The following is a 19,491-nucleotide window of genomic DNA, read 5'->3' as shown; positions in this document are numbered from 1 at the left end:
ACCCCCTCGGCCAGCAGTGGGGACACAAGGCCCTAGAGGATGCTCAAGTCCCCATCCAGCCTGGCTTTGAACACTGCCACGGTTGGGGCATCGCACAACTTTCCTGGGGACCCTGGGCCCGTGTCTCACTACCCTCACAGTAAAAAAAAGTCTTCCTAATTTTTAACCTTGGTTGGTGTTTTTCGTTTGTTTGTTTGGGTTTTGTTGTTGTTGTTTTTTAGGTTTTTTTAACCGTGGGGCGCCGACTTGCCATCCTGACTCCTCTGGTTCACCAGTAGACAAACCAGGATTAGGGAGCACCTGGGCTCTCAATTAATCTATATCTAGTTTATCTCACTCAATTTACAAAACTAATCCTCATCCCAGCGCCTGGGGGAGGGACTGATGGCATCTACACCCCCCTCACCATCAGGTCTCTGCTTGTGCCTTGGCACCAGCCCTTTATTCCTATCTGGCCCAGGCTTCGGAGCTGCTACTCAGCTCATCTGAACCACACCAGAGATCAGCTCCGGCTTAACCTGCTGCTACTGCCATGAAAATTACTGGAGGCTTGAGAATTCTCACAGAAATCTCTCAACACACAGTTTCAGACAAACCATTCTCTGGGAATGGAAAGTAGGAGGACCACTGTAGTCCAGTTCAGCTGTCACTGGTTTAGCAGCACTAAAAGCTGAGGGTGTTGATGTGCCCGGACCATCTCATCTGATCCCTTCATCTGGACAGAACCTGAGACCTGCAAACTGCTCCTCCAAGGAAGGGCATCCTGCTCTGTTGGCTGTCTCCTGCTGCAATCACTGTGTCCTAGCAAAGCAAACCAAATCCCCACATACCCTCCCTTTGGAGCCCATCAGCATTTGCCAACTCTTCACTAAGAGCAAGCCTGTGGAAGCAGCAACCTTGTTTAAGAGTAGTTTTAATTGAAGCTTCTGCAAGCTGAACCTGGCCTCTGGAATCCAGACTGGAAAGGGGTGCAAAGGTAAAGGCAGGAGTGCTATCATATAGATAAATATTTGAGTTTCAGGCACCAGCTAATGAAGACTAAGAGCATTTCTGCTCACCTCATGCAGATTAGTAACACGCTTGAAAGCGTGTTTCAATCAGGGTTGTGATAAAGGGCCTGGAGGCAAAATGGAGACCTCGTGCATCTCAAATGTGAAAGAAACCTGAAAGTCTTTTTGATAAATGAGTTTTACCAACCAATACAGGACAAAACTGCTATAAAAAGTAGTTCTCTCTGGTTATAATTGTGCCAAAGCCAGTACCATACAAGAAAATATATACAAGAACTGAATTTTACTGTACCAATAAAACAAAAAGGTCTGCTGAATGAGTCACCTTCCCCTAAATCTGTGGTTATATTCCACTATATGTTACTGTGTCTGAAACCAGATTTTCACCAGAAGCAGAGAGAAGACTCCAGTTAATCAGCTCATCAGCAACACCATCACAGCCAAACTGCAAACAGCAAAAATGCAACTGCAACTTTATCTCTCTCATGTGCTGCTGCAGATCAACTTGTCTCTAATTACACTCACAATAGGCTCAATTATTTATTCCATTTACAAATGCATCTACTGAAATACTGGTGGATGTGTTCTATTCAAAATAGTGAAGTATTTCAAACTGAATGAATCCCAGGAGCCAGGAAGCCAACATAAAGGCAAAGTCATTGGGTAGCATCCTGCAGTTACAGCACTCAACTTTCCACTAAAATACTACAATATATTACTGAAAAAAACATTGCTTGAATATTTAAAGGGGAAAAAAAAAAAATCTGTGCTGCTTACTTTGTTACTGTCCATCAATCCTTTCCAATTTCACACTAGAGACCTAATGGATACCATATATGTCTATTTTTAATAATTTTGATTTTTAAAACCTTTAAATCTATGAATAAGGTATTTCTGTGGATTCTAGGATGTAACTAAAAGGGAAGACAACCTGAACAACTTATTTTGAAGCACTGATTCTCTTTGACATTAATTCAGTTCATGAACATTACTATTCCTTCTTAGAAGATACTTTTAACTTACCTTTAAAATATTTTGCCTAAAATATATTTAAAATGTTACACATAAATAATACAAAATGCTCTGCTTAACCAGTGAATTTCTGTGTTCTTACCACTCCTGTATTTAAGTAGAAATACTCTTGCCTGAATGCAGAGAGACATTTTGAAAGTGGTTATTGATGACAAAAGTCTGCAAAATAGAATTTGTGCTCTCTATTTACAGATGCACAACTTATCATCTCTCAAATATTAAGTACACTATCTAAGCATTTTATATGCATACATCTACACCTGACTTATCTATCAGTATATTCTAAATTTGATCATCTTGCTCCTGCAAAAATATGCAAAGATTCTAGGTGTCTATATTATACATTTTAGCAAAGTGAGACTTGCAGTCCTTAAATATTTATGTCTCTATTTACTTCCAAAAAATCGTAAATGTATGGTAATACAGGAAACATGTTGATGCTTTGCATTAGTTTTATTCTATACATAAATGTCATCTTGAGCAAATAAAAAGTCATGGCAGTATAAATTACTGAAAAAACCCCACCATAGTAAATAATTACAAAGCATATTAATAAAACAAAAACTTATAAAATGTTTTTGAGTACTTTGGTCACATACTGGTAACATTTATTTTAAAAGCAAAAATCAAAAATGGTACATGTATCCACACACACAGCACACAGAACACACAGTTCATATATAAGCATCAACATTTTAGTTTCTCAAATTTCGTTAGCACAGCAGTATTTAGCTTTGCTTTTAATAAACACTTCCATTAATTTATTTTAGGGAAGAGAGAAAACAAAAGGGTAATACATTCCTAGAAATTGAAGCTGTAAAAAATTAAGTCTGCAAAAGTAGAGCCTTAAAGCCAAAAACTTAAGTGGTAACAGAGCTAATGAGAGTAAGGTTGAGATTGTATATATAAATTTTTGTGCAACCTCCCCTCCACTTAGAATTGTGTTGTCTGAAGGGAGAATGACCAAATCCTGAGGATAATTCAACTGAATCATGTTACAGTATTAGAATACAACAAAAGTATTCTCATGCTGGTAGTCACACAGAAATTGTTTCATCCTTTCTCTAAACTAACAAACTTAAGAGGAATAAACTTCTCCACCTCTTCCAAACTTAGTACCCATAAGAGAGATTCCACCCTACTCTTTAAAAATCTTAATTATTTCATTTTAGTATGCCAGATGTTTGTGCAACTCCATGCTGCAAGGGGCATATGGCAAAGACTTCCAATACCAAAATGCTGAACACGTAATACACCACATTGTTTCAACATGTAAACTCCTTTGGTAAAACCACATTACTGAAGACAGAGCATCATATAAAATTATCAACTACTGCTTCTCCAAAAAGCCTCTGGGAATGGGGGCTTCATCCCATCTGTCATTAAGTGGCAGAACAACGAACCTTTACAAGTACACCACTGCTTGTGTGCAAGGTAACAGTAAAACATTTAAATAGGAATATAACAAATTGTAACTCTTGTTTAGGTATCACTTGTACGTGGTTTTCAACTCATTCTATGGAAGTGTTATATAAATCCTTAAAAACCCAGCATTTCTTTAGTTTGCAAGATGGTATTTTAGTATGATTGAGATTAAAAACTGTGGGAGGTCATCTGCATACTGGCTGATTCAGTTTCCCATCAAAATCGGGATTTAATTAGTGCAAACTTCCCACTATGTGCAATTTTCTCATTTGTTGTAGTAGACAATACAGTATTCAACTCTCTTTTTCCACAGAATTTATTACCTATGTCAAACTCAGTTAACAAAACCAAGAAAACAACAGATAAGAAAAACTTCCAGACAGTTCAAATAGTATTATTTTGTATAAAATGTATTTATTTTAAATTTTTCTATCTTACCCCCTGCTTCAGATTGCCAGAAATATGAAATATGTCATGTAATACCTAAGCAAAGGTATTGGTACTGTAAGAGAAATGTAAGAGTAAAACACACTTTATTTTTATGCACTTGACTAATGCTCCCTTGGTATCATTTTATTGGTAGTAGGTACACAGCTCCACTCAAACTTTCAACTCATTTTATAAAAAGGTAGAAAAATATATTCAATATTTGTTTAACCTTTCTATTTTCACCCTATCATACAGGAATCTTACAAAATGCTTTAGAATCATTTACTCCCTGAAAAAATACCAACACCTGCACAGCACCTGGAGAAAGGTCTTGGTGGGAATGTACAATCCAGTATTACGGGATCTTGAAGGTGTTTTTCTTCAGGTTTTCAGCCATGTCTTTTCACAAGTAAACCAAATAAATCCTGAAGAAGAGCTGGTGATGTCAAAAGTAAATGATAAAGTCTGACCACCTAAGGACAACAGGATGAACTCCATGTTTAGTTGTCACACGCTGAGAAAGCGTCATTTTAAAAATTTTCCTTCAAGGGTAAAAAAATGATAGGATTTTAAAATTATTGTTTTTAAAAGTCTCTTTGTGCTCCAGTTAAGCAATGACATCATGGGCATCACTGTTGGGTCTTTGGCGTAGAGTCAGCGGGGGCAGAGGCTTTCCATAGAAATCTGTGGAAGAAATTCCAGAGCAGAAAAACACATCAATCTGTCACCTACCACCTTCCTGGCTTAAATAATGTTTACTAAATTCTTGCTTCCTTAATGAAAGCCAGGTACTCTATGATTTTAGAGCTAATTCCTCCAAGCAAACTTTCAAACCTAGTGCTAATTAATGTCTAGAGATGGATTGGCCAAACGAGGGTTTAATTAGATTTTGGTATACATGCATCAGCATTTGCAAGATGAAGCCCAAAGGGGATCTGTAAACATCCCTAAAAACAGGAAAGGAGAAATCTAATACAAATAACAACTGAAGAAATGAAGCATTGAAATTTGTATGTTGCTGTAACCAAGGTTGCACTGCAATATAGTTTTGGAGGACAGTAATACTGTGCAGAATCCAAAATTTTGGAACATTTATGCATGGCATTTATCTTGCAAGCAGAAATAACTTTCTAAAAGAATTATTTCAGATTTTTTAGATAAAATTGCAACATTTCCTTTCATCAATAAAGGAATTTAAAGTGGTAAAATTGTACAAGACAAAGTTAGTAAGTACATCAGAAGAGCATAACAAGTGTTCTCAAACATTTGTAATTGATGTAAAATAAAAAACCCATGCAGACTGGGACATGCAAAGCACTTCACAAGCAAAATAGTATGGAAGATGGTAAGAGGAAACAGGTGGAAATCAAGAAAAAAATAAAAGCAGCTTTTTGAAGCATTCAAATCTCAATTTTTTTTATACAGACCACCTCTTCCCCAACAAAGCCTTGATGGCCTGCCAACATAAAATTCAGCTTTAATAAATCATCATTTCCCAAGAATATATCCCACTTGTTCTACAGATGCAGTAACTTCGGTTAGAAGTGCATGGGCTCACAAACAAACTGCATTACACTACTCTATGTGGACCTGGCTGTAGGGTCAAAGTTTTAGTTATCCTTACATTTAATCAGCAAAATGAGAACACTTTTATATTATTGTTGTAAATATTTTGATATTTTGATTTCAATAGCACTAATTGCAGCAGCAAGAAAACTGCAACAATTGTAAGGTCAATGAAAATCTGTCCAAAGGATAGTTTTAGTCTCCAGTTTCTTGAGGTCTGGCAGAGCACTTTAGAGCTGGCAGAGAATTTTACCTCCTATCCTGAAAGAGGTTTGTCATTCTTGCAGATGGATCCTCCACTGACAATAAACAGACATTCATCACCTTGTTTTGTGCCAAAATTATTACTATGACTGGAAAATTTGCAGTCTTCAGTGAATATAAGTACATAAATACAAAGTTCGAATGTCTGAGAAACCTTTTAAACCCACCTTTGAATTTTGGGCAAAGCTGGGGGAAGAAAAAAGAAATCAACACTAATTTATTTCTCTGCTGAAGGGACAACCAAAAAGAAGTTGATTTTCAGAAAGATGCAATTCAGGAATTATTGTAAAAAAAGGAATCAAAGGTAGGCTCCACTGGTCTTAGGGAAACGCTAATGAGTTTCCAGTCAGGAGCAGATTCTCAGTGTGCAAAATACGTAAGAATTCATTGAAAAATGCTGTTGTGTGATGGGAAGTTCCCGTCAGTGCAAGATGGACTTGGCAGTGCTGGGTCAACAGTGGCACTCAGGGATCTTAAGGGTCCTTTCCAATCTCAATAATTCTCAGATTCTATGGATCACAAATTGACAGAGTTAAAAACCCCACAGCTGCTTTAAGCAAAAAATTTGTATGTTGCTGTAGCCAAGGCTGCACTGCAATAGTTTTGGATGACAGTAATACTGTGCAGAAACCAAAATTTTGGGACTATTTATGCATGGCACTTACTTTGCAAGCTATAACTTTCTAAAGTTATAACTACAGCTCTTGGAAATCAGGACCTAGCTAAAGGTTTGACAGTGCTGGGCTATGTATGTGAAGAGCTTTTTTTCATTTATAAATAGTGGTTTCCTAATAGGTGTTTTCTTGCTAGGATTTTCAAGTGTGAATCTTGTGAGTGGTTCAAAATTCCTGAAAAAAAGGATAAATTTCACACAGAGCAGGGAATGCCTTGAATTCAGCTGCAACTTCAAGTTTACTCTTACACCTCTGGTCAAGAGATAACTGCTATTGTTAGCTTCCAAAATTATTTAATAATTGTACTTCTGTTACAAATTAACACCTAGCTTAAGCAGGGTCTTTTCCTCTTTGTCCCACCCATGCTCTTCCTATAGAATGCAACACCTCCCTGAGGCACAGATAAAAACTGAGTTCCTTTTCTTCCCCTCCCTACCTCTTCATCTGGCTTTCCTTTCTTGCCGCCTTCTCTCTATTTGCCTTTAAAAAAAAAGAGCAAGAGGGGTTTATGATTAAGATTACAAATCACATTTTAAGCACATGAATTTAATTCCTGTGAGAAATAAATATTTTGGGTTTAGAAATTTTATTTTGCCTTCAGGCATCTTTTGATTCTTTGGCAGAAAAGCTCCTTGTTCTTGTGTTTCAGATATCTCCAAATCACTTTTCAAAATGTGAAAAAGAAAAAAAAAGTAAGAAAAATTAAGAAGCTATCATCTCAAACTCAGGAAAAAATGAAATATCAGCATATGAAAAACAGTCTTCCATGATCTTCCAAAAATAGAATATAGTCATTATTGAAGCAAGAAATCAAGACTCTGCCTACTACACCTTGGTATTAAATTAAAAATATTAATTTTAAATGCAGTACATTTGGACTCTTAAAGTACCTGGTCCCATTATTCTTTGTTATGTAGCCCTAAATGATTTTTAGGTGCAAATAACTTCAGATCATTCACAACTTCTGATATCCCATGCCACTTTAAACTATGTAAGGGAATTTAAGAGAACTCATTTTTTTTCCCTAATAAAAAAATCAGACTTGAAAAATCAAAAAGATGCTTTCTACTAAGCAAAAGGGAAAGCTTTTTGGTCAATGAAAATTGGAATTTAGAAATGAAAAACAGATGAAGAATGAAATGAATGTAGAAGTGAATGGACAATGGAGCATGGTTTAAAAAGGTACAAAATCCCAAATACTTCAAATTACCAGGATGATGTGTTTCACCAAGAGGCTCAAGTTTTCGAAGTCTATTAAGTTTGGGAGTTCCCCATCCAACTAAAGGAAAACAAAGACTGTCAGAGCATTCCATGACTTCACTGGATTATTCTGAGCTGTGCAGAAGCCACATTTCTCTGGGAGAAATCAAAGCAATTAGAAATGCCCAAGCTATGCACTACATTGCATCCACAGTGAAGAATGATGAAATACTTCAAAAATAAACTGATTTACCTTAAAAAGTATTGATATTTTTCATCACTTCAGTGAGTAATCAAGGTTCTGGCTCTTTTTTTTTGGGAGAATAATGTCTTCCCCCATGGAATAGGCCAAATCAATACTGCTGGAAGTTCATATCATGAAGTGGGGAACTGCATCAAAGATCTTCTATAGAGGAAGGTTTAGTAGCTCCTCTCTGTATGAGGACCAGCCCAGTTTCATCATTCACAAGTGAGACTTTTAAAGGATTACCAACCACAAATTGAGACATAAATTATTGTTTTTACACTTACCTGGTGGAAGAGCTGGTGGTGGTGTAGGGTTCTTGGGAAGAGAGTCCTCTGCATTAACAGGTTCTACTCTGTGTCCCCTTTTTAATTTTGGTTTTTTACTTTTTTTCTTACTGTTATCTATATTCAACAGAAATAAAACATCACAGATCACACAGTTATATTTAGGTAATACCCTAGATCAGATTCTAATACAATTGTTGGGGAGATACATCAGAGTTTTCAGTCCAAACTTAGACACAAAATTATGGGAAATGTAAGTCACACAACATTTTGCTACAGAAAATAAACTGTGGGCATAAAATATATGCAAACTCTACATTTCCATGAAGAAATTCAGCTTATATAACCTATTCCTGCATTTTTGTGTTTTCAATACACGACATTGATGTGTGGTATAATGACATATAATACAAACAGAAGGAAGAAGCATGTGAAAAATCCCACTGAATGACATTAAAAGGCAGCAGTTTTACCTGAGTCAAGGCATTCTGAGGCTTGTTGGTCACTCTCTTCTGCATGCTGCAAAAGCTGGGCAGTTGTAGAGTTGCACCTTTCCAGCCTGCTGTCATTCGTGTTTTGGCTACTGCTACTTGATAAGTGGTCCTGCTCCGGCTGGGATTTCAAGCCAATTGTAGCCTTTTCAGTCTCCAACTTTTGCCTCTTCTTTTCCTTTTCCAGATGTTTTTCATTCTAACAAAATGGACAAGATTTTTTTAAAATTACTTCTAATGCTGTAAACTGACTAATAAGACAGGAAGATTCTTAAAAAATGAAAACATTCCGAAAATATTTTTATGTCCTATATATTGCGTAGCATTATTTTCAAATAGATGAAGAAATTGATTTCCAATATCCTATCCAGAGGAAGGGAGGGGAAATTAACAACAAAGAGATATTAGGAATTAATGCCAGTTTTCTTGTTTTATTTTTGGTCCTATTAAAATAAACAAAACAACCTTCTACTTTCTTCCTCCTCAATTACTTTTTTTTTAGCCTCCAGAAAATGCCACCCCAGTTTGGATAAATACCTATTGTGTCACAGAACCTCAGTGACAGGCTGCTTCACAATTCTGTATCACTAAATTACCATCTCTGCAATATTCACAGCTGTACCTTTATTTTCTTGCTTTTGATGTTATTACTAAAATGGATTACTGTGCACATAGCTGCCTTGACACGTTCTGTGGATATGGGTGCTTTTGTCTTGGGGAAAAGCAAATGTTTGAATTACTTGCTGGAAAAGTTTACGTGGTTCTTTAGATTGTGTTATCTCCAGGCAACTGAATAAAAAAATATGAACTCAGAAACGCAGGTTAAGGAAGCTTTAATAAATGAATGTGATTTTCATATTTCAAAATTAATAAAAATTCTCAAGAGTCTGTTTTCAACTGAAAAGAGGTTATGCTCACAAATCTGAATAGCTGAAGAAGTCAGGGAGATTTGGTATGACTCACCACATCACAAACACTTTAGAAGAAACGAATAGACCTTGAATATTTTCCACTTCTGAATCCCCAAGAGTTTAATTAGGAAATGTTTTCAGTCATGTGTTTACATTTATTTCACTGTGTCTACAAAACTTTTGTTCCCCAATCAATAATAGGGGTTTTCTTATCATGAAAACATTGATTCAATGCACACAAAACAAGGCTGCTAAGATTAAAATAAAAATTTAAAAAGTGCTGTGCAGACAGACTTAGAACAACTCTTAAATGATCGTTTTTCTCATCACTTCTCAGACACTTGTTAGTGCTGGTTTTAAACAGATCCAGATTTCCACACACTCTCCTACCTCAGAGATTACAGCAGATATAGGCTGGAAGGGGTTTCCACATTTCCCAGGCTCAGGGTCTTCTTCCTCAGGTACATTTCCTTCTTCTTTTTCCCTTTGGCATTGTTGTTGGGTTTATGTTGTTTCAGTGGTTTTGGTGTTTGGTTTTGTGGGGTTTTTTGGGAACGGGAGTGAGGGAAAAGAGGCAGAATGAATAAAGAATTATGAAGAAGCCATAAATTTTATAGAGAACAATGTCAGTCCTCCCCACTATACCTCTCAGTGTGGCATAAACACAACACAATCCAACGTGGTCAGGAGGTTTTGTGTGTGCAGAGACATGAGGCAGATTAGGAAGCAAACCAATTTTTTTATAAATTCGTGAACTATATCTGAAGACCATGTCAAGTTCCAACTGTTTAAAATGTACTTCAGTAATTTATGTGCTTATTTAAACCAAAACAGAGTGTAGTCCAAGACACTTCCCAGCTACTTCTCACAGTAACTGAGACTCAAAATTCTCTGCCTATATAAGGCAGAGCAGAGGACAGGGGTGCTCAGCAAATATTTTAAGAATGCCCCAGTAAAATTATTCACATCAGTCTTTCACAGGAACCACAGCAGGCTCCTCAAGACCAGAAAGGGCTTTGAAGGGGGGTAATAAATCACTTGCCCTGCTTCCCCTCACTGCATCATCTTTAGCTCCTTCATGCCTCAGCTGTTGGATATCCTGAAGTTTATTAAGCATAGTGTTGAATAAATTTTCATATCTAGTCTTTGATATTCCCATATGGGTTACAGAGTCTAACTTAACACTTTATTTTAGAAGGTAACTTCAGATTAAATCACAGGAATTATTTTTTAGGTCAATCTTCTGTGAAGTTATATTAGTAAGGCCAACTTTATTCCTCAACTACCTTGCAATTCTCATTCACAGTACATTTCCAGCATGCAGCAAATCAAATGAAGGGGATGAAGAGGCAAAAACTTCAAGGAAGACTCTTAGCTTGTAAGCTTTAAACCCTGGACAGCTTGGTTCCCATAAGATCTATGTACAGGAATGGACCAAATATCTTAGAGAAGGAAGCAAGGGATGAAGTAAGAATCACACACAAAATACCTCTCTTCCCGTATCCTCCTGACTCGCTCAGCTCGTTCCAGTTTCTTCTGTTCCTCAAGTGCTTTTTGCTCCGTAGTGTCCCTCTGGATGCGCTCATTTAAGGCATCAAAATCTTTCGCTATGATATGGAGAAGCCAAAATAACCCCTTTTTTATTGATTTATCAATTTTTTTCCCACAGCCCATGATCGCTGAGCAAGGTTCCTGTAAATATACAGAGAAGGAGAGAAAAAATATTTGCAGTTCAGACCACATCCCTTGACTGGAAACAAGAAATCAGTTGAACAATTACTGTTTACTGTGAAGCTTGTAAAACACTGAGAAATGTGGGTTATAAATAGCCCATATTTACAATCAAAATGGAAAAATCTGATACGAAAGAGAATCAGCTTTGCTTCAGTTCATGAAAAAAAATTCACCATGTTCATAAGCACCTCGGGGATAAATAAAATCTCCTGTGAATTTGTCAGAAAAGTCGTCAAACCAATTCAATTTTTTACATCAGAACAGGCATTGTACCTCGACTGGCGTAAAAATTTTTGTCATTATACTCTCAGCAGCACAAGAGAGAAACATGACCTAAGCAAATCTGTTGGAAGAGAAGTGCAAAGCTCATTGAGAAAATAGTTATGACAATAGTTATGAAATAGTTAGGAAAATACATCTCGTAAGAAAACATTAAAGGACCAAGAGTGGTTCTCCTGAGATGAAAACACTTCAGGGAGACAGGATAATAGCCTTCAAAAACATTAGGTGAAACTGCAAATAGCAAAATAATGATTTTCTCATTTTTCATGTCAGGAAGACAAAAACAATGGGCTTTAATTGGGACGAAAGATACAGGGCTTGATTCAAGCTTGGAACATGGAAAAGATGTTCTCTGAAGATCTCTTGAAAACTGTTTTCCAGAATGTTTTGGAGCTCTGTATGTTTTAAAACATTCCCTGAATAATAATTGAATAGATCCAGCTATGTATTTGACATGTAGAGATAATATTTCACACTGATCATGTTCAGGATTTGTGTTTATGAAAAAGATTAAAAAAGACCAACTATCCAACACTAACATCTGAAAAACTCAGTGCTCTCTCTTCATCTGACAAGCATTTAAATGGCACCACAGTCAGATATGGAATGTACAATTTACAACAGAAAAAAAAATTCTGACCAGTTATGTTTAAATTAAGGTTCAACTATGAGTGCTTTTCACTAGGGAACACTGCAATACCCTCCAGCAGAACCTACCAAGGAGGGAGATGTATAGAAGATGTATGTAACTTGTTTCTCTCAGAAAACTAAGATAAAACACTGGCCAGCACTGGGGAAATGTTCTTCTCAGTTTGCACCAAGATTACTGTTGCTGCAGTTTGGTTATAAAACATAAAAATTCAGAAATATGGAATATACAGACATATTAAATAAGAAAAAGAGGAAGGTCATTCTCACTGACACTGTCCAATAGCAAGACAAACTACTCCTTCTATTTACTTTAATACTTTGTGGGGAAGTTTAAAGATCCAGTGGAAAATGAACTAAAAGAATAAGAAGAAACAAAAAGTTTTTTGGTCCTTGCCTAACTTTCTATCTTGTTTCACAATGGCTCTGTTTAAACAGACCCCAGGAGTCATCCTACTGAAGCAGTTTGGGACCATGTTTATCTTTAAAGAGCCTGGTGAAGAAGGTGCCCATTTGAGTATGAAATAGTCTGAAGACTCTGTGATCTGGCTCCTTTCCTAATTACACACAAGATATAAATAACGAACAAGAACAGCATTTTACTGGCATATGTCAGCAATGAAGCAATTCAGAAGCATTGGAATACACTAATATCTTTCAGGTCTTTTTTTACTGATAATATTTTTCAAGAAAATATTTTTGGCACAGAAGTTCCTTGGAAAAAAACAAGGATGAACTTGCAATTTTGATTTTTATGATTACTACATGTGCATAGTGCAAAGTGCACTAACTGAAGAAAAGCACTCAGAGAATCATGACATAATAAACAGAGCTATGCCCTTTTATAACTCAGTTTCCTAAAGAAAATAATAGCAACAGGTAGTATTGCAAATCTCCCTAATGAATTAAAATTATTATTTAAATTTCAAAACCCAAATACCAAATACTGAAATGGTTTGCAAAACTGCCTCCTTCTTTTGTTTAATAACAGCATAACTCTCATTATCTTTCAAAATGTTTCTTATTGCCATCAGAAAAAGATTGTGGAAGTAAAGCCCTACCTAAGACACTGGTAGATTAAAACAAAGGGTTAAAGAAAAATTTCAGGGACTACTGATTTGGATAAATTATCTGAAATATTGGCCAATATTAAGTAGCTTTCATGAAGATTTCTGGGTTGGCTCCCCCCACAATGATTTCCTGCTGCATTTTTTCTTAACAGGACAGTGACTACTCCATCTAAATTTCAGTTTTATACAATGTAGCACAATTTCCTACCTTAATGGAAGCTTTACACAGACATGAGAAAATACAGCATCTTGAAATCTACTTACAATTTGACAGAGACACTTGTGTTCATTAACCAGCTTTTCCAGAGATAAGGACTCTATTACATCTGCTTCTGACAGAGCTCCTTCTCTGTCCTGCTTATTTGCCAGCCTAGAGGAAAGATCAAAAGAAACACTCAGCATCCTGACACAAGAGAGACTCTCACATCTCCAAAAGCTGAGTTTGTGACAAAAGTAGGGAGAAGAGAAAGAAAAGATAAAATGCCTTGTTTCAGCTTTAATTATTTTTTCTACTTAATAAGCATGTTAGTCTGTGCACCATTTTCATCAGATACTAACATTAGATAATCACTAAGATGCTTAGTAATAATTTAATAATTAGAAATAATTTATTTTAGACAAAGAAATCATATTTACAGTTAAGAAAATGGACATAAAAGACCATCCTGTTTTACATCTAAAGCAACACATCACAATCTGCTGGAGTCTCTGGATGAACGTTCACAGTTTTGCAACTTTCCAAACCGTGAGCTTTTCCCTGTGTAAAAGTGCTTCAGGATCATCTCAGCTCTGCCTACTGCCCAGTACTTCTCTCTGATGCCAGTGTTTTGAGCTTACTCCTCCTAAGTAAAACTTGAAGTGTGGAGAGAGGAACTTGCATGAATGGCTCTAATAAACATACTTTATTAAATAGAGGAAAGCAAAAACACCCCCACAAAGCTTACAGAAGAAGTACTCTGTAAGATGAAGATCATTGTCTTGTCACTTATTTATGGTAGGAAAGAGGACTCTAGAAGACAGACATTCATTTAGGAGTGTAAAAATACAATCCAACTTTATTTTGCACTTTCTACAACAGTAATAATCCAAGCTAAGTGCTGCATAGCATTAGAAAATATGAAATCTGTACTTGCTTCTCTCTAATAAAGAAATTGCACTCTCAAATAACATTGCTCCGAAATTTAGCAATATTTCAATGACATGTGAACTCTGATTCAATTTTCTGGATAAGAAGACAAATATGTGGTTTCCATGAGCTCAGTGGCAGAAGGTTTTGGAACCAGATTCCATAGTCTTCCTCCTGAAATCTCAAGTAATTATCATTAACTCAAATGGCTTTTAGGGAATGTTAGACCAAAGCTTGTACTTCGTATTTATGTTAACTCCTTGGTGGGAAAGAACAGCGGTAAGAATTCACCCCATAGTTAGCAGAACTCGTCAGCACTTTAATTTGATCTAAGACCTTATTCTTCCTATTCTCTAGAATTCCAGTATGGGAGCTTCAATTCTTAAGTATTTTACTCCCAAGAGATTTTTTTAGCTTCAAAAACATTAGAAAAAAAGCTGTGTTGCATCTACAGCTCAAAACCCCACATTCCTCGTCACCATTACCCTCATGAGCTACATTTCATTATCTAATCTTTCATCTTTCTTCTCAAGAAGAATTTGTTTATGAAGGAGACCATAGAAAAGCAGCTTCTCAAATGTCCAGTCTCTCTAAATCGTCATCATTCTTAACCACTTGTGGTCCAAACCATTCACTTATTTATCAACACCCTGGGGATAAAAAACCCTATGTCCTACTGATAATCAATTTACTGAATTGGCCTGCAGAGCTATAAAGAGCATAAAGCTCTTCTCTCTGCCCTTCCTTGATAATCAGTTCCCACTACCTTGAAGAGAGAACTTTCACAGTGCTTTGAATGATTTAGTGCAGGGATTCCCAAACTGCTGCTCAATGCATTTACAGAACCTATCTTATTTTAAATATGTTTATGATACTCTGGCACTGTTTCTTCTCACCAAACAGCTAGAACAAGACTTGTCCTCTCAGTATTTAGCTATGAAACCAAAGCTAGACCAGTGAAAAACTGAGATGAAATTCAAAAACTAATTAAAAGACCGGAAACGATTACCTCCACGTTTTTTCTCCCCCACATTACCTATTTTGTTACAGTCTGAAAATCCTACTGTGCTGCCCCTTAGTCTCAAAAGGCATTCCTCAGCCGTGCTGTCAATTCATCTAGATCTAATTGAAGGAAATATTTCTGGGCAGTGTTTGTTGCCACAGCCTATTCCTCTCTCACCTGAAGATTAAATAACTGCACTGTTTCCGACGTTCTCGCTCTGCACAGCCTACAAAGCACAGCTGAAGCAGAATGAAATGCTGGTAAGCTGCATAGCTCAGCGGCAGTTTGACATTAACATCCCACAGCTCACAGTAGCAGCCGATTTTTAACCTCTAACACCTTCAAAGGTGTCATATTTGTCTTTCTGGTCAATTAGTTTCCACCTTCTCTGCAGCAATACTGACTGCATTCCAAAAATATGGCTGAGGTGCTGTATCTGGAGAAGCAGCATATCCAAACAGCTGTCTCTGCCTAATGCTCCCCAGGAACTGAAGTGGTTTTGCTGAGGTCCATCTCCTGCCCAATTCAGACTTTAGGTCAAACTTCTAAACGGAGTCCAAATATTTTTAAGACACTGTAGTAAAAGGCATTATTCTGCAGGGGCTTTTTTTCCCCCATGAACAGATCCATCTACCCTCAATTCCTTTTCCCTCATTCTTTGGTGCAGAAGACAGCAAAGCCTCCACTTACACTTGTGCTTCCAAGGCAGGCTCTGCTCCACTTGCATCTTTTAAGGGGAGCTGCTCCAAGGCACTTCCTGCTCCCGGGCACTCCAGAGGGATCCGCCTCCCAGCAGGGCTGGCTTTCAAACAGGCACAACCAGATTCCCCAAGCAGTAAGTAATCAATTTGCTTGTCTCCTGCAGTTGCAGAAGGCAGTTTCTCTCTCACTCTGCCACTCCTGAGGATGATCACACTTGGACAACTACATAAGAATTAGAAGCAGGAGGAATGAAGGAAATACTTCATGGAATGTCACTCAAGACACGTTACTTAGGGAAATATTCTGGAAAAATGTTTTTGGGATTATACTGAAGCTTAACCTCAGGAGTTCCTCTGTAAAAGGTAAAACAAAGGCCACCAGCACAGGATTCAGAGGTAAATACCCTTCTCTTACTTAATATTTCTAAATATGCAAATATCAGAAAAAGGCTTTGTAGTGGGGTTTAGGATGGAAATGTGCCTAAGTGTCAAGACATAAAAATAATGTATGTCTATCTTGCAAAGAATTAGGTATTGCTGTGGGTGAATATGGACTCACAGCTCTGCTGCTCATGCACAGGAACACCAGGGTTTGAGGTAAGTTTTTTGCAAAAAACCCCCTTCTTTAGGGAATACATCAGTTATGTTAAAAGATAGACCTTGATTTTAATTTTCCAAGTCAGGTGAACTTCACATATAGCAATTTTTCATGTTTAAAAACCTGTAGGAGGTATATATCAAAACATACTTGAAAGCACAGCGGAGTGGCTGTTAGTTTATCATATTAAGTTTGCTGAGTAAGAAGCTTTCATCTATAAAATCATGCTTGGCTTACTTCAATTTCACATAAAGTATATTTGAATTGTCTTAGTGTAACAAACTTACCTCATGCAAGAAATAAAGTGAAAGTAGGCACCTACTGCTTTTATATCAAGCAGGATTTTTCTAAGCAACTGGAGAGCTTTTGAACTTTAAAAGTCACGGGAAACAATGTGGAAAGGGAGCATATGTGTGCATTGGCACAAGTGACACCTACAGCTCAGTGAAAATACTTCTCTTAGAAGCCACTTCTGCCAGAGAAAAACAAGGTCTCAATGCTATGGAAGTTCCTCGATCTGTTTATAAAATGTCAATTTCTGAGCAAAGAGGGGAAAAAAAAAAAAAACAACAAAAACCAAACCAGTATTAAGAGTTTACTTTACAATACAAAATCTGTAAAAACGTCTCAGATGTGCTACTTTTAGGGTGACATTTAATCAGAATCAGTGATCATAACCCCAAAATTTTGGGTCAGACCTACATAGTGTCCATCAAAATTAATTAAGAGCAAAGCATCCCTGAGGTCAAAATATTACAGCATCAGAACTACCACCATGATTAAAAGCAACTGTAGGACAATGAATCTTTATGAGTATGGTTTACCCAAGATCAAGAATTAGTCTTTAAGGCTACTTCAAGAATCCATAGCTTTGAGGGATGGAATTGGCTGGGAAAATGAAGACAGAACCTTTGAATTTAACAGCAGTCTAAACAAGAGGGAAAACCAATGACATTCTTCAGCCTACAGTGAATCTTCTATTTGAAGATGCTGCTCTACCTTTTTTCCCTTTGGAATTTTTATCCCTCTATTAACCTTTTTCTTGGGCAATCCTGTGGACAGCCATCAGAAGGATGTTTTATTCCACAGAAGTGAGGCGTCAGCAGATCCAGCATGAAAAACTTTGTTCATCTCTTTATGCTTTGCTTATGTTAACATCCATGAAAGGCAAACTCCTGACCCACAAACAGGGAAAAATAAGTCACTTGTCAGCTTGTTTTGCTTGTTCCTTCTTCAGTTATTGGCACTTCACGAGGTTTTTGAGAAAGTCATGGAAAACAGAATTCTTTATACTTTTAACAAACAACAGTTTCAAGTGTCCCGTTGACAGCACTCTTGATGAAGTTCTGATGAATCACCTGCTCTATCAGGTGATTTTTTGCAGATTGCCTTACAAAAAGGTGTTAACAGACCTTCAACCAAGTTCTTCATTAGCATTTTAAGCCCCTGCCCCTTCTGGATTGCTGACAACAATTACAAACCATCAGTAACTTCTGATGGTTGACACGTGGCTCCTTCTCAAATAAAGGGACTCATTTCAATTCATGCCTTCAATTCTCATGCAAAACCATCCTTTGAATATTATGGTAAACTATAATGAAAAAATGGGGAATAAAGTGCTACAAGATTATCAGCCTGCTTTCACGCAACTTCAGGGAGCTATAGGAGACATTTCTCTAATTGAACATTTTCCCTGCACAGTTCCTCCAGGTGACATATAAATAAGAGAACAGTTAAAACTAAGATTCTAAACTCCTCCTGTTTACAGTATCTCTAGGCAACTTCATTCTCATATTACCTTTTGAACTGCTCACAAGAACACCAGCAATTATAATTTGATTCATTTTGTTAAGTGGCCTCATTCTCGCCATAGGTCTGAATCATATTCCTATTTACTGAAAACGTTTCTTGACACACTCTGCTCTGCTATCAGTTCAATCACACCTCTTGGTCAAACAGGCTGCAGCCAAAGATGTCTGAGCTCACACAAAGAAAGTTATGTCCAGCTTCCAGATGTGTATTTCCAAAACAAACAACAAGAAATGATATAGCAATATATTTTTGGACAAGATTAAAAAAAAAGTTAATTGCTTTCTTATACTCTATTTCACTTTGATTTATCAAACCCTAGGCAAACTAAGTATAGTCAAACTGCCTGTATATTTTTTTAAAAAGCCTGCCTGAAAATCCTTACATTTATCACAGGTGAGTTCCAAGGCTGTGATAGGCAGCTCTGTGGTCTGACAGAGATGAAATGGGAATGTAAAGCAGGTGGGATGTTGCACAGGACAAATTTACAGTCTGCAGTTCTACTGTCAGGAAGAACAGTAGAACTGCAGACCACCCACTTAGAGCAATACAAAGCTGTTAAGTATGAGTTCAAACTATATACCCTATTAAATGGAAACAATTCCACCTGTACTCTATCCTGTTGCAGCCCTTTCTCTTGCTCCTATTTTATTTTCAAATACTTCTTTAAAATACATCAATATTTGGACCTTAATGATGTGATCTTTGGGCAGAGGAGATTATGACTTTCTTTCTAGGTTTCTGTGATCTTTAGGTTTGTGAGGACTCTTGAAGAGCACTACTGACAGTAAATCTCTGGTTAAATAGGTGAAAAAATCACCATCAAAACATGAAGTTCTTACCAATTACAGAGAATTAGCTGCAGATTAAGTGACTGGCAGAGTGAGATCATTGTTTTGTCAGTGAGGTGCAGTGTCCATCAACCTCACTGGGATATATGTCAGTGCAAAAGCATCCTCACCTCCCATTATCCAAAGTATCAGCAGG

The 19,491-nt window shown here is 36.9% G+C and overlaps 3 protein-coding genes across 10 annotated transcripts in view; 1 reads left to right on the top strand and 2 right to left on the bottom strand.

The window, feature by feature from the left end:
* The window catches only part of NSUN3 (NOP2/Sun RNA methyltransferase family member 3), a 23,027-nt gene extending 21,225 nt beyond the window's left edge, over positions 1-1,802 (bottom strand). Inside the window, exon 1 of the mRNA XM_017733053.1 lies at positions 1,788-1,802. Within this exon, the coding sequence (XP_017588542.1) occupies positions 1,788-1,802 (15 nt within the window). The remainder of the gene's footprint in view (positions 1-1,787) is intronic.
* A 674-nt stretch (positions 1,803-2,476) lies between these two features.
* Positions 2,477-19,491, bottom strand: part of ARL13B (ADP ribosylation factor like GTPase 13B) — a 33,491-nt gene continuing 16,476 nt past the window's right edge. For 2 of the 8 annotated variants that reach the window (XM_017733057.1, XM_017733056.1), the window contains exons 4-11: positions 16,087-16,320; positions 13,532-13,637; positions 11,023-11,225; positions 9,924-10,017; positions 8,605-8,821; positions 8,132-8,248; positions 7,611-7,679; positions 2,477-4,580 (exon numbers count right to left, since the gene is read on the bottom strand). In XM_017733057.1, the coding sequence (XP_017588546.1) occupies positions 4,504-4,580; positions 7,611-7,679; positions 8,132-8,248; positions 8,605-8,821; positions 9,924-10,017; positions 11,023-11,225; positions 13,532-13,637; positions 16,087-16,320 (1,117 nt within the window). In that variant the 3' untranslated portion in view covers positions 2,477-4,503. Of the gene's footprint in view, positions 4,581-6,836; positions 6,881-7,610; positions 7,757-8,131; positions 8,249-8,604; positions 8,822-9,923; positions 10,018-11,022; positions 11,226-13,531; positions 13,638-16,086; positions 16,321-19,491 lie in introns of those variants that run through there. The other 6 variants (XM_017733062.1, XM_008632726.2, XM_017733058.1 and 3 more) reach the window with 5 other exon arrangements.
* STX19 (syntaxin 19) overlaps positions 16,235-19,491 on the top strand; it is a 10,444-nt gene continuing 7,187 nt past the window's right edge. The window contains exon 1 of the mRNA XM_017733063.1: positions 16,235-16,493. The gene's annotated coding sequence lies outside the window, so the exon portion shown is untranslated. The remainder of the gene's footprint in view (positions 16,494-19,491) is intronic.

This window comes from Corvus brachyrhynchos, unplaced genomic scaffold, assembly GCF_000691975.1.
Source record: "Corvus brachyrhynchos isolate BGI_N302 unplaced genomic scaffold, ASM69197v1 scaffold565, whole genome shotgun sequence".
NCBI classification, from domain to species: domain Eukaryota; kingdom Metazoa; phylum Chordata; class Aves; order Passeriformes; family Corvidae; genus Corvus; species Corvus brachyrhynchos.
The sequence above is the reverse complement of the archived record's forward strand: the minus strand, read 5'-3'. Positions and strand labels throughout refer to the sequence as shown.